General features: G+C 36.0%; 1 protein-coding gene across 25 annotated transcripts in view; it reads left to right on the top strand.

The window, feature by feature from the left end:
- The window catches only part of DLG2 (discs large MAGUK scaffold protein 2), a 2,230,265-nt gene that overhangs the window by 1,529,527 nt on the left and 686,198 nt on the right, over positions 1–14,540 (top strand). For all 25 annotated transcript variants that reach the window (XM_050755793.1, XM_050755797.1, XM_050755794.1 and 22 more), the window contains one exon: positions 649–699. In XM_050755793.1, coding sequence (XP_050611750.1) covers positions 649–699 — 51 coding nt within the window. The remainder of the gene's footprint in view (positions 1–648; positions 700–14,540) is intronic.

Raw genomic sequence — 14,540 nt, 5'->3', positions numbered from 1 at the left:
TTGGTTGGATGGTTGAAACAATTTGTCACTAAGCACTTCAAAATGTGTCTTACTTTGCTCTTTTCTTACTGCTACTGAGGTGCATAGGTATGGTTATATGGTCCAGGGCTTTCCAATAAAGATAATAAAAGGATGATGGGGATGAATTACCTGAGCTTGAGCCACTAAAGAAAAGGTATTTCTCGGATGATGCAGTCATTTTCATGCTATTTTACTGTTCAAAAATGAAACAATGTTGTTCTACCATTATCAGTGATTTTTAAGCTCATATTTTAGTGTTCAAACATAACATTTTTAAAAAAACAAGAAAATTATTTTCCTCGTAATTGTATCATTGCCCCTAGATGATTTGTTCTTTGTAAGCTCACAATACGTATTTTGTATTATTACACCTCACTACAAAAAATAATCACAGAATTCTAAGGGAAGCAATAATCTTTGATTTTTTTTGTAGCATCTCAGTCATATATTTTAGAATAGCTTGGATTATATTTCACTTGAATGAAAATGCACAATCAGAAATATCAAGAAAATGTGGTTATTTATAGTTGGAATGAAAATTTAACTCCCAAGCATTATTTAAAATGCAGCTGTGTCCTCCTCAACATATATTTAATAGTTCTCTTCTTATTTTTTCCCTATTTATAGGTCAATGGAACAGAAATTGAATATGAATTTGAAGAAATTACACTGGAGAGGGTAAGAAAAAATTTTTTAAAATCCAGAGCCCCAATCTTGCATTCACATTCTGTTCTACATCTTAATGAGTTGTCTTGTGAAATTATACAATTGTGTTTTATAACCTGGAAGTTTCCCACAGGACTCACAATGAGAATATTAATGAAATGCTCACAGTAGAAAGCATTGAGACAGCAGACCAAATAACAGAATGTTCAGTATGTAAATTTCATTGCCAGGATTTGGAGAAATGAATGGGAAAGAGAAATGTTTGATGAGCTTGTACAGCACTTTGTTCGTAATGGTTTTATTATCAGTGTTTTGGCTATACATTATTTAGATATGTTACAAGACGTTTTCATTTGTGTGATATCGATACTATCATCATAACTATAGTTACCATGTGTTTCTTATTTAGTTAAAAAAAAGTGGTGCATTCTAAAACTACTCCCATAGGAAAAAACACAACAATCCCATAGAGCTCTGCAAATACACTGGTAGGGCCCTGGCAAAGTCCTTTGACAAATTAAGGAAACTCTGCAATGCAATCCTAATATATTTAGATATTTTGCAGAACGATAAGAGAAAGGCCAAAGACCATGTAGAAAAAAGTGACCAAAAAGCGTTAACAGGACATTCATTTAAAAAGAAAAAGCCAATAAACAAATGAAAACCTGTTCAACCTCATTAAGAACAAAGGAAGACAATGAGAGCAAACAGGTTTTGCCCGTCCATTTGGCAAAAACTTAAAAGGAATGTGAATATTCAATGCTAGTGAGAGGGTCTGAAAATTAGTACAACCCTACAAGAGCAATTTGGAAACATAGATTAAAAGCCTTTAAAATGAGTACATTTTTTGACCCAGAAATTGTACTTACAGGAATGGACAAATGCACAAAGAATGTGCATATTGACATGATTTATAATAGTAAGGTTTGAAAAACATAGATGTTAAATAATAAAAAAGGATAACATGTTTATTATATATTCATATAATAGAAATTATATTGAAATATATTGAAATAGTACTTTAGAAAATACTTAATTACAAGGATAGAAAATCTACCTAGATTATATTATTAAATCAAAAATTGAGTTTTAAAATGATATTTAAAATACAATTCAATAAACACAGAGCTATGTAATATAATATATATACATAAATACACTCATAAAGCCTGGAAGGATATACACCAAATGTTATGCATTTTGGTGACTAACTCCTGTTAAGGATTTTGGGGTAATTTTTAGTTTCTCCTTGCTTATATTTATAAATAAACCTACTATGATAAACACATACCACATTTAGCATAAGAAATAAAAATGTAAATATTTTCACTAAGCTATCATTCAAACATAAATTAAGATTCCAGACCTGCACTTTTTATCCTTTTTATCTCCTTTTTAGTTGACTAATTATTCACTTTCCTGAGTCAGAGCATTTCTCATCTTCAGGCTGATTTTTATCAAGTGCGAGTGCTTTTAAACAAACATTTACATTGAAACTTAAGTGTTTGACAGATGGGTTCTTTAAAACTTCCATTATAAACTTGATAAAATTTTAATGGTATCCTAACTGGAGAACAGTGAGGCTTATGGAAAATCAGCTCAAATGAGACAAAAAACCCCACACATTTCTCCTAAATCATTAAGTTTCTCTCCAAGACAAGCTGTATGATTTATGGAATGCAGTACAACATGAAAATGTGGGGCCTTTCTAAACACAGGACTCAATGCAACTGAACAGGTCTCATGCCCAGGAAGATGAGCCTTCTCCTTTTTCCTCATCCAATGTACATCACCATCTTGAATAGAACACTGTTTCATTGCCCTGGTATTAGAGGTTAAAAAGTAAAAGCTAACATTGGTTTGAGAGAGAACATTCAGTAGGAGTCAGACAGCTGTGGGTTCTAGTCTGGATTCTGATCTTACTTGTTTGCTGATCTTCAGCTTGTCAGTTTACCTCGCTGACTTACTGCCTTGGGGTACGTGACCATACTCTGAACTTTGTTACTGCCATTAACAGCCCCCTCTCCAAAGCCTCTATCAGGCAATATCTTTCTGAACACTTCCTCCCTTCTGTTCGTATCATTTATTCTAGTACCTTCTCATTGAAACTTCTTTAGCCCCATTGGAACCTCAGATCATTGATTTCACCGTTTCTGCCTAGCTTTCACCTTTCTTTATGCCCTCTCCTCCCTCACCACCTAGCATGTATTACCTGGTCCCTCACTCTAATTCTCCCTCTCATGCACATTTTTTTTCTCTTCTCTAGCTTTCTGTGCTCATCCAGCAAAATGCCAGTCCAGGTTAGCTTACCCTGGTTAAGCCAACACTATCCTCTTCACTCCATGCCACTGCCTCAGCAACTGGATATGGCTAGAGAAACACTCACTCATCTCACTTTAAATTTTTAACCACTGATTTTAAGTGAACTCTCAAGACTTCCTAGCAATTCTTACACACTTCTTTAGAAAAAATCACTTTCTCATACTCTGGGACAACAATTTCACACCTTATCATATCTCCTCAAATCTCAAGCACTCCCTTCTCTCATCCTCTCTTTCAGCTGTTGACCTGCCTTAATATATTTTTGAGAAAATCCAAGTAATCAAATGAAAACCACACTTTCCCACCACCAGGTCTGCTAGTATATTCTCCCATGGCAGTGAAGGAAATTTCCTACTGCATTCTAAGACCAACTTTTTACTTGTTACCTAGACTCCATTACCACTTACCCGTTGAATGATTTTCCTTCTGCAGTTACCTCCTCTCTCTTCTACAATATCAAGCCCTATCTTGCTTTTTACTGAGTAACTTTAACACACAGTATAATATCTTTCACCTTAGAAAAAATAAGTAACCATCCACTAAACCTATGTTTTCCTTCCACTATTATTACCTCATTATTCTATTTTGCTTTACCAAAAATCTCGGGAAATTGTTTGTTTTCATTGGCTCCCCTTTATTACCTCATTTTCTTATTTTAACCTGTTTCATGTTCTCATCCCCACAATAGTCATAAATCCATTTATATCAAAGTCATAACTGGTTCCATCTTGCTAAATTGAAGCATCAGTTCTCAGACCTAACTGACTTCTTAGCAGGATTTGATGCTTCCCCCTTCCTTAAAGATATCAATATTTTAACTTCCAGGACAAAACACTCCCCTGTTCTTTTACCCCCTCAATGGCTGCCCTTTCTCAGCCTCCTTGCTGACTCCTCCTCTAAAGGTTTCAGCACTCCAGATACCCAGTGTACAGATCTCTTCTCCATCTTTTCTTCATTCCCTAAATGGCCTCATCCAGACTCATGCCCTTAGATACCGGCTGTCAACTGATGACTCCTAATTCTGAAGCCATGACATCTCCCTAAATGTGAACTTTGAATGTATATGGCTAACTGTACAGTTGGCATCTCTGCTGCTTGATTATTAAGAAAGCCCCTTCCCTGCAGTCCCTCTTCTCAGGGCCAAAGAAACTGCTACCCTAATATCCTTCATCTTGACTAATTGGTTCTATCATTTCCCATGTTATTTATGCCAGAAAAATAATCTAAAAGTCTTGCTCAATTATTCTTGATTCTCAGAATTCATGAGTAAGTCCTGCTTGTGCTACCATGAAGATATATTACAAAATCAGTCAAATCTTACCACCTGCTCTGCTGAATCCTAATTCAAACCAATTTCATTCCATGCCTCAACCACCATAATAGCTTCCACTTTTGCCCTGCTGTTATCCTCCAAGTAACCCGAGTTATCTTTTTTCAAAATATTAATATAAGCCAGATCATACAATTTATATTCTTAAGACACTCCAAAGGTGATAATTAGTTTCATTATCATTACATACAAGGCATTCTGTAATGTGACACCTGCTCCTCTCTCCAACATTATGTGCTCACCACCAACTCTTCATAAATTTCACTCTAGCCACAATGACCTTGACATTTCTCAAAAAAGTCAAGCTTTTCCTAACTCAAGGCCTGTATGTATGTTATTCTAGCTGCCTGGAAATTTGTCCTTTATATCTTTGCATAGTTTATTCTTTTTATTATTTAAACATCTGCTCAAATATCATCACCTCAGAAAAATCTTCCCTGTTCACTGTAATTAAATTAGTACCATTTCCATCATTCCTTTTTCCCATTTTATTATTACTTAATTGCACTCACCAGTATCTGAATTTTATATTATTTATTTATAGTCAATTTTGTTAACATCTATCCCTTCCTGTAAATATATGCAGTACATAAAGTCATTTCATATACAAGTTTTCTAGAACAGCATCTGAAATTTAGTATATACTCAGGGAGTGCTTGGCATCTAAATGAAGTAGGCCTCGCTCTATTACTGGAAGGACAGTAACATAGACGCACATGGACTGATTTGAATCCAGGTTTGAATTCTGGCTCTAGCACTTTCTGGTCAAGTAACTTTGAACTACATACTTAACTTCTCTGTACCTCAGTTGCCACATCTGAAAATGAAGCTAAACTGTTTATAATTACCCCATAGGGCCATTGTGATGAATGCAAGAGTTAATGTAAAGGTTTAGAGCAGCATATATAGTTACTTCTAATATTTTCTTTGGTTAACATGGTAGTTCTCACAGGAATTATTTATAAATATAATTAAGGAAGTTATTAAAGACGTAGCATTCCACTCTCAGCGAACAACTTAATGTAACAAGAACTTCTTTTGTCTCTGCTTTTCTTTTTCTTTGTTAGATGTCAAATATCCAATGACAAATAAGTTATGGTATTTGCTGTGTGCATTTACAGCTTACACTTTTTCTGTGTTTAACCCCTGTAACATTTAATTTAAGTAATAATCACATTTAGTAACACTCCTTTGAGGTAGATATTGCTAACTCCATTTTACATATTAGGATACTGAGACTCAAAGATTAAATCACTTGCCAAAAATCATAGTTTTATAAGAGATGGAGTTAGGATTCAGCCCTGTGTCCAACAGATACTAGAACCTGAGCTTATTACCACTGAATTAGACTGCTGTCAAAATTAAGCTTGAATATCATTTCCTCCAAAAAGATTTTCTTGGCTTTCCCTCTTGGGCAATATGCCTCTTAGAAAACAACAGGCGGGGGGCAGTAGCTCAGGACTGTAATCCCAGCACTTTGGGAGGTTAAGGGACTGGATCACAAGGTCAGGAGATCAAGACCATCCTGACTAACACGGTGAAACCCCATCTCTATGAAAATTACAAAAATTTAGCCAGACGTAGTGGCAGGCGTCTGCAGTCCCAGCTACTCGGGAGGCTGAGTCAGGAGAATGGCATGAACCTGGGAGGTGGAGCTTGCAGTGAGCCGAGATCACACCACTGCACTCCAGCCTGGGTGACAGAGCAAGACTCTGTCTCAAAACAAAACAAAACAAAAAAACAACACATGAATAGAGAACTTATCACACTAGATGACGAATAAAATCTGTTTCTTCCACTGGCCTATGAATTCTATGATGAAAGAAATTTTCTCATAATGTTCTTTATGTTATCATGGTGACATAAAAAGAAAAGAAAAAGCCCTTGGGAATTTGTAAACAAGTTGACGACTCTCATGCACAGTAGCATTGTTTAATGCATTAACCACTTGACACACAGAGTGAACTTTGTGAATATCTTTTGTACATTTATTTGTCAAGCACCTGCTAAACACAGGTGCAGGGTACAGTCCTTGTTTCATAGAATTTTTCAGGCTAGTCGAGGACATAGAAGTAAATGGGCAAAACCTATGAAGATGAGTAGATTGCTCGCAATATGTGGTCAGCATGAAGTAATTTCCTGAGGCATCATAACTGAACTGGTTTATGAAAGGTGAGAAGGAATGAGCCATGTAAAAGGGAATGGAAGCCAGACATAGTAGCTCATGCTTGAGGTCCCAACTACGCAGAAGACTGAGGCAGCAGGATCATTTGAACCCAGTAGTTCGAAACTGCAAAAAACTATGATTGTGTCACTGCACTCCAGTCTGGGCCATAGAATGAGACCCCGTCTTTAAAAAATAATTTTTAAAAAATAAGTAGTGGAGGAAGACCTCTTAGATAGGGAGTAGCAGGTGCAAATGTTAACGGGCCCATGGAAAACTAACATGCTCAATAAAAATTCACAAATATTATACAAATATATTCATTTATGTCTAAATACACACATGCTTGGGTGGTACCTCTGTATTTAATAATTACATTTGCATATGTTTCAAATATGCTTAAAATATACACTGATAACTGCACATATATAAACTTTGCAGTTCAGTTAAGAAATTTATCTATTATCAAAATTATTTAATTAAACTATAAGATTTTAATACAGTTGACTATATAAAAACCAAAATTCTATCAAATATCTACTCGAACCCTGCCTGTTTTTTATTCCTGTCACCATTACTAAAAATAGCTAAAGAGACCTAGAAAATATGAGGAATTTAGAAACTCAAAAGCTTTATATTATTTGAAGTAACAGATCCTTAATTCTATTTGAAATTAGGAATTTTCGTAAAGATCAACAATGTGAGATGAAAGAATTTGGTCTGAATAAATCAGACATCTAATGATTTTCTAGTTATTCTGATATCTGGAGAACTGAAGAGGCCACTATTAGACAACTTTAATGGGTCTCTTCTTACCTGGCAGTTCACTAATACTGTTTTTAAAATTCCCACATTACATACCTTATAGCCTAAACTTGTTTCTTCTACAGGAATTTGCATGATGCAATAAATCAGTCATTTTTCTTTGTCCTGTAAGTCATTTTGCTTTGGCATAGGTGGAATAATGACTAACAAAAGTCAATAATGTACATTTCAGGAAATGGTTCAGATTTTTAAATTTTTTTACTAGTTGCAAAAAGAATCTCTAACTTGTCAGATGAAACATTCAAGTAGTACCACATGGCCATCATTCTGCAGCTGTTGGGAAAGCACTCCAAATATTTTTTCTTCAGTGAGGGTGGGAGGAATATGAGAGTCAAAGAAGGTAGCTGGTAGTCATTTTAGCATCTTTGCAAAACTGTAATCATGCATGCTGGTTAGCGTTATAGAAGCATCATAAATCCATTATCCATGCTTGGTCAACTAGCTACTCTTGATACAAATCATGTTGGGGGTATGTAAGCTATTAATTTCATACATGGAAAATGGATAAATTAGTCAGAGTACTCAAAGACATGGACTGTACTTAGCTGCGTTTGCTAATGTCATAAGAATCCAGGGTGTCAGGAAGGCTTGAGATATCAAAGGTGCATATGGCTGAGAGGCTCAGATTGTAATAGTAAAAGGAATTTGCGGAATTATACTCTAGGCATCTTTGAATTCTCCCTTCTCTTTTGCATTTTCCCATCCTACAAAACACTAATTACATTCTTCTATCATTCCCAACATACTTTTGAATTATTTCCTCCTCCATCAACATTGGCAGAATTTAGCCATTAATTATTTGTCTTAAATAGCATACCTGCATCCTTTCCCAAATCCTATGTATATGCAATATTGCAGCCAAAGCGATGTCTTTAAAACATGAAAATGGTTATGTCATTTTCATCCTAAAATTTCTCCAAAGCTCTTTATTGTCTTTAGGATAAGGTTTAAACTCTTTGGTGTGTTATTTAAGGTACCCATGGACGCCCTCTTCATCTTGCCAGCCTCATTTCTCTCTCTGAGCCCTAGTTCATATTTTAAAGTGTAGTCATTCTGAACTACTTGCAGTTACAGAAATACATTTATATAATATGTGTGAATTTTAATCAGAGTTTTATTGGTTTTGGTTAAAGGTATTACAATAATTTGGGAATAAAAATAAGCTTATAAAAACAGTGGAGGCTGGAACTTGACTACAAGTGGCCCCATACCCAACACATCTGCCCACTAATCTGCACCTAGCATTGAGTGTGTACCTCCAGGGGCAGACCCTTTAGATCACCAGGCTTTAGGGGTTGCAGCCAGCACTGTTAGGGTCAGCCTGAAGTAACATAGGGGACTAGATGGATGACTAGATATAGCTGGGAGCACCTCTTTCACTGAAATAAACCAAAATATTGAGTAAATCATCCCACTTCAAATAGATCTTTTGAAAGAAAACATTGAAAGTTATAGAGAGGTGACATAGAAACCAAAGTAGAAGAGGGAGGAAGCTGGGAACCCTGCACAGAGTTGACAAGCTCCAGGGCCAGTTCCTCGTCCTGAATGGGACTTAAAGAAGAGTGTACATTGCTGGTGAAACCCAATGCAGAAATCTAGTCACAAATGAAGAGCTTCAACCCTCTAAAAGCATCCAGAAATGAAGCCAATCAACTATACTCAATATATACCACAATTCAACGCTAAAAAAAATAAAGAATAGAAAAACAGGTCAGGTACAGTGGCTCATACCTGTAATCCCAGCACTTTGGGAGGCCAAGGTGGGTGGATCACTTGAAGTCAGTATTTTGAGACAAGCCTGGCTGACATGGTGAAATCCCATCTGTATTAAAAATACAAAAATTAGCTGGGCATGTTGGTGTGTGCCTGTAATCCCACCTACTTGGGAGACTGAGGCATGAGAATCACTTAAACCCAGGAGGAGGCGGAGGCTGCAGTGAGCTGACATCGCACCACTGCACTCCAGCCTGGGTGACAGAGCAAGACTCTATCTCAAAAAAATAAAAATAAACTCCAAAAGCCTGTCCAAGTGATAGCAATGTCAGATAAAGGAATGCAGCCATCTCCAATGAGAAAGAATCAGTGCATAAACTCTGGCACTTCAAAACTTCAGAGTGTCTCCTTACCTCCAAATAATTGCAACAGCTTCCCAACCATAGTTCCTGATGAGATTGAAATGGCTGAAATGGCAGACATAGAATTCAGAACCTGGATGACAAGGAAACACAACAAGATTCAGGAGAAATTCGAGGAAACCAGTAAAACTATCCAAGAGTTGAAAGATGACAGAGCCATTTTAAGAGAGAATCAAACTAAAGTTCTGGAACTGAAAAACTCACTACAGGAATTTCATTGTATAGTTGCAAGCATTAGCAACGTAATAGACCAAGCTGAGGAAAGAATCTCAAGCTCAAAGACTGGTCTTTTGAATCAACATAGTCAGACAAAAATAAAGAAAAAATATATTTTAACTGAGCAAAACCTCCAAGGAATATGGGATTATGTAAGGAGAACTAAACTACAACCCATGCTGGTATTCCCAAGAGAGAAGGAGAAAGAGTAAACAACTTGGAAAATGTATTTGAGGATATAATTCATGAACACGTCCCCAATTTCACTAGAGAGGTTGACAGGCAAATTCAAGAAATACAGAAAACCCCTGCAAGATACTATACAAGATGACCATCCCCAAGAAACATAGTCATCAGATTCTCCAAGATTAACATGAAAGAAAAAAAATCTTACAGGCACCTAGAAAAAAGGGTCAGGCCACTTACAAAGGAAATTTTATCAAGCTAACAGCAGACTTCTCAGCAGAAACCTTACAAACCAGAAGAGATTGGGGGTCTATTTTCAGCATCCTCAGAGAAAAGACATTCCAACCAAGAATTTCATATACAGCCAAACTAAGTTTCATACACAAAGGAGAAATACAGTCCTTTCCAGACAAGCATAAGGGAATTTGTTACCACCAGACCAGCCATACAAGATGTCCTTGAGGGAGTTCTAAACAGAAATCAAATAATGATACCTGCTACCACAGCAACACACTTAAGTGCATAGCCATAGACCCTATAGGACAACTATACAATCAAGTCTACAAAACAACTAACAACAGGATGACAGGATCAAAACATTGTATATCTATAGTAACCTTGAATATAAATGGCCTAAATGCTCCACTTAAAATGCACAAAGTGGCAAGCTGGATTAAAAAAACAGACCCAAGTGTCTTCAAGAGACCTATCTAACATATAATGACAACCACAGTCTCAAGGTAAAAGAATGGAGAAAGACCTATCATGCAAATAGAAAACAAAAAAAGAGCAGAGGACACTATTCTTATTTCAGGGGAAAAAAAAAAGATTTTAAAAATAACAAGTCAAAAGTGACAAAGAAGGGCATTATATGACAATGAAGAGTTCAATTCAAAGAGGACTTAACTATCCTAAATATATACATACCCAACATTGGAGCACCCAGATTTGTAAAACAGGTACTTTCAGGTCTATGAAAATTCTTAGCCACATAATAATAGTGGGAGACTTCAACATTCCACTGACAGTATTAGATAGATTATCAATGCAGAAAACTAAGAAAGGAATAATGAACTTAAACTAGACACTTGACCAATTGGACCTAATATACATCTACAGAATATTCTATCCAGCAATGATAGAATATACATTCATCTGGTTTGTATATGGAACATATTCTAAGATCTACACGCTTTATTTGTAAAGCAAGACTCAATAAATGCAAAGAAATAAAAATCATACCAAACATACTCTCAGACCATAGTGCAATAAAAATAGAAATCAAAACCAAGATCTCTCAAACCACACAATTACATAGGAATTAAACAACTTACTCCTGAATGACTTTTGGGTGAATAATAACATTAAGGCAGAAATAACAAATTCTTTGAAATTAATGAAAACAGATATGTGAGTTACTAAAATCTCCAATATTCAGTGAAAGCAGTGTTAAGAGAAAAGTTTATAGCATTAAATGCCTGCATTAAGAAGTTAGAAAGATCTCACATTAACAGTGTAACATTACACCTAGAGGATCTAGAAAAACAAGAACAAACTAGCCTCAAAGCTAGCAGATGAAAAGAAATAACTAAAATCAGAGCAGAAGTGAATAAAATCAAGATGCAAAAATATATACAAAAGATCAGCAAAACCAATAGTTGTTTCTTTAAAAGGATAAATATTATTTATAGACCACTAGCCAGAATAACAGAAATAGACGACTCAAATAAGCACAATCAGAAATGACAAAGATAACATTACAACTGATCCCACAGAAATACAAAAGATCCTCAGAGACTATTGTGATCACCTCTGTGCACACAAGCTAAAAAATCTAGAGAAAATAGATAAATTCCTGGAAACATACAACCTCCTAAGATTGAATCAAGAAGAAGTTGAAACCCTGCGTAACCCAATAATTAGTTCTGAAACTGAATCGGGGGGGGAAAAAAAAAAAAAAGCTAACTGTTCCAAAAAATCTAGGAAGAGGGACCCCTCCCTAACCCATTCTACAAAGCCAGCATCATTCTGATACCCAAATTTGGCAGATACACAGCTTAAAAGAGAACTTCAAGCCAATATCCCTTACATGAACATAGATACAAAATTTCTCAACAAAATACTAGCAAACTGAATCCAGCAGCACATCCAAAAGGTAATTCACTACAATCAAGTAGGCTTTATTTCTGGGATGTGAGGTTGGCTCCATATATGCAAATCAATAAATGTGATTCATTGCATAAACAGAATTAAAAACAAAATTCATATGATTATCTCAATAGATTTAGAAAATGCTTTGGATAAAATTCAACATCCTTTGTGATAAAAAATCTCAACCAACTAGGCATCAAAGAAACATACCTCAAAATAATAAGAGCCATCTATGAAAGTCCTATAGTCAACATATGACGTGGGCAAAGCTGGACGCATTCCCACTGAGAACTGGAATAAGACAAGGATGCCCAGTCTCACCACTCTTACAACATGGTACTTGAAATCCTAGCCAAAAGAATCAAGCAAGAGAAAGAAATAAAAGGCATTCAAATAGGACAAGAAGTCAAACTGTCTCTCTTTACTGAGAGAATAGAAAAATATGTATACTGTATATTCCACGAGAGTATAAAATACTATGATTCTCTACCTAGCAAAACCCTAAATACTCCACCAAAAGGCTCCTAGAACTGATGAAGCACTTCAGTAAAGTTTCAGAATATAAAATCAATGTACAAAAGTCAGTAGCACTTATATACAACAATAACATTAAAGCTGAGAGCCAAATAACAATGCAATCCTATTTACAGTAGCCACAAAAAGATTTAAAAACCTAGGAATCCATCTAACCAAAATGGGGAAAGATCTCTGCAAGGAGAACTGAAACACTGCTGAAAGAAGTCAGAGATGACACAAACAAATGGAAAACCATTCCATCCTCATGGAGTGGAAGAATCAGTACCGTTGAAATGGTCATACTGACCAAAGTGGTTTACAAATTCATTACCATTCTTATCACATTACCAACATTATTTTTCTCAGAATAAGAAAATACTAATCTAAAATCCATATGTGGCCAGGTGCAGTGGCTCATGCCTGTAACCCCAGCAGTTTGGGAGTCCAGCATGTATGGATCAGAAGGTTAGGAGTTTGAGACCAGCCTGACCAACATAGTGAAACCCCATCTCTACTAAACCTACAAAATTAGCTGGGCGTGGTGGCGTGCACCTGTAATCCCAGCTACTCAGGAGGCTGAGGCAGGAGAATCACTTGAACCCGGGAGATGGAGGTTGCAGTGAGCCGAGATCGTGTCATTGCACTCCAACTTGGGTGACAGAGTGAGACTCCATCTTAAATAAATAAGTAAATAAAATTCATATGCAACCAAAAAAGATGCTGAATAGCCTAAGGAATCCTAAGCAAAAAGAACAGAGCTGGAGGCATCACATTACCTGACTTCAACTACACTACAAGGATACTGAAACCAAACAGCATAGTACTAGTTCAAAAATAGACACATAGACCAATGAAACAGCATAGAGAACCCAGAAGTAAAACCACACACCTAAAGCCAACTGATCTTTGACAAAGTCCACAAAAATAAGCAATAGGGAAAGGGTTCTGTATTCAATTAATGGTGCTGGGATAACTGGCTATTCATATATAGAAAAATGAAACTGGACCCTTACCTGTTATCATATACAAAATTTAACTTAAGATGGATTAAGACTTAAATATAAGACCTCAAACTATAAAAATCCCAAAGGAAAACCCAGGAAATACCCTTCTCGACATTGGTATTGGCAAATAATTTATGGCAAAGTCCTCAAAAGGAATTTCAACAAAAACAAAAATTGACAAATGAGACCTAATTAAACTAAAGAGCTTCTGCACACCAAGAGAAACTATCAAGGGAATAACAACCAACTTACAGAATGGGAGAAAATAATCTGCAAACTATACATTGACAAAGGTCTAATATTCAGAATCTACAAGGAATTTAAACAAACAGACCAAAAAACAAATAACTCCACTTCTCTCAAGAGAAGACATACAAGTAGCCAAAAAAACATATGAAAGATTGCTCATCATCACTAATCATCAGAGAAATGCAAATCAAAACCACAGTGAGATACCACCTCATAGCAGTTAGAAAGGCTTTTGTTAATAGGTCAAAAAATAATAGATGTTGGTGGGGATGTGGTGAAAAGGGAATGCTTTTACACTGTAGATGGGAATGTAAATTACTTCTGACACTGTGAAAAGCAGTTTGGAGATTTCTCAAAGAACTAAGAGTTGAACTACCTTTTCACCCGGCAATCCCATTACTAGGTATCTACCCAAAGAATAATAAATCATTCTACCAAAAAGACACATGCGTATATTTATCACAGCACTATTCACAATAACAAAGACATGGAATCAACCCAGGTGCCCATTAGTGGTGGATTGGGTAAAGAAAATGTGCATACATTCACATGGAATACTACACAGCCATAAAAAAAAATCATATCCTTTGTGGCAACATGGATAGAGCTGGAGGCCATCATCCTGAGCAAACTAACGCAGAAACAGAAAGCCAAATACTGCGTGTTCTCTGTTATAAGTGAGAACTAAACATTGGATACACATGGACATAAACATGGGAACAATAGACACTGGGGAATATCAGAGGGGATAGGGA

The sequence above is a fragment of the Macaca thibetana genome, chromosome 14 (assembly GCF_024542745.1).
Source record: "Macaca thibetana thibetana isolate TM-01 chromosome 14, ASM2454274v1, whole genome shotgun sequence".
Classification (NCBI taxonomy): Eukaryota; Metazoa; Chordata; class Mammalia; order Primates; family Cercopithecidae; genus Macaca; species Macaca thibetana.
The sequence above is the reverse complement of the archived record's forward strand: the minus strand, read 5'-3'. Positions and strand labels throughout refer to the sequence as shown.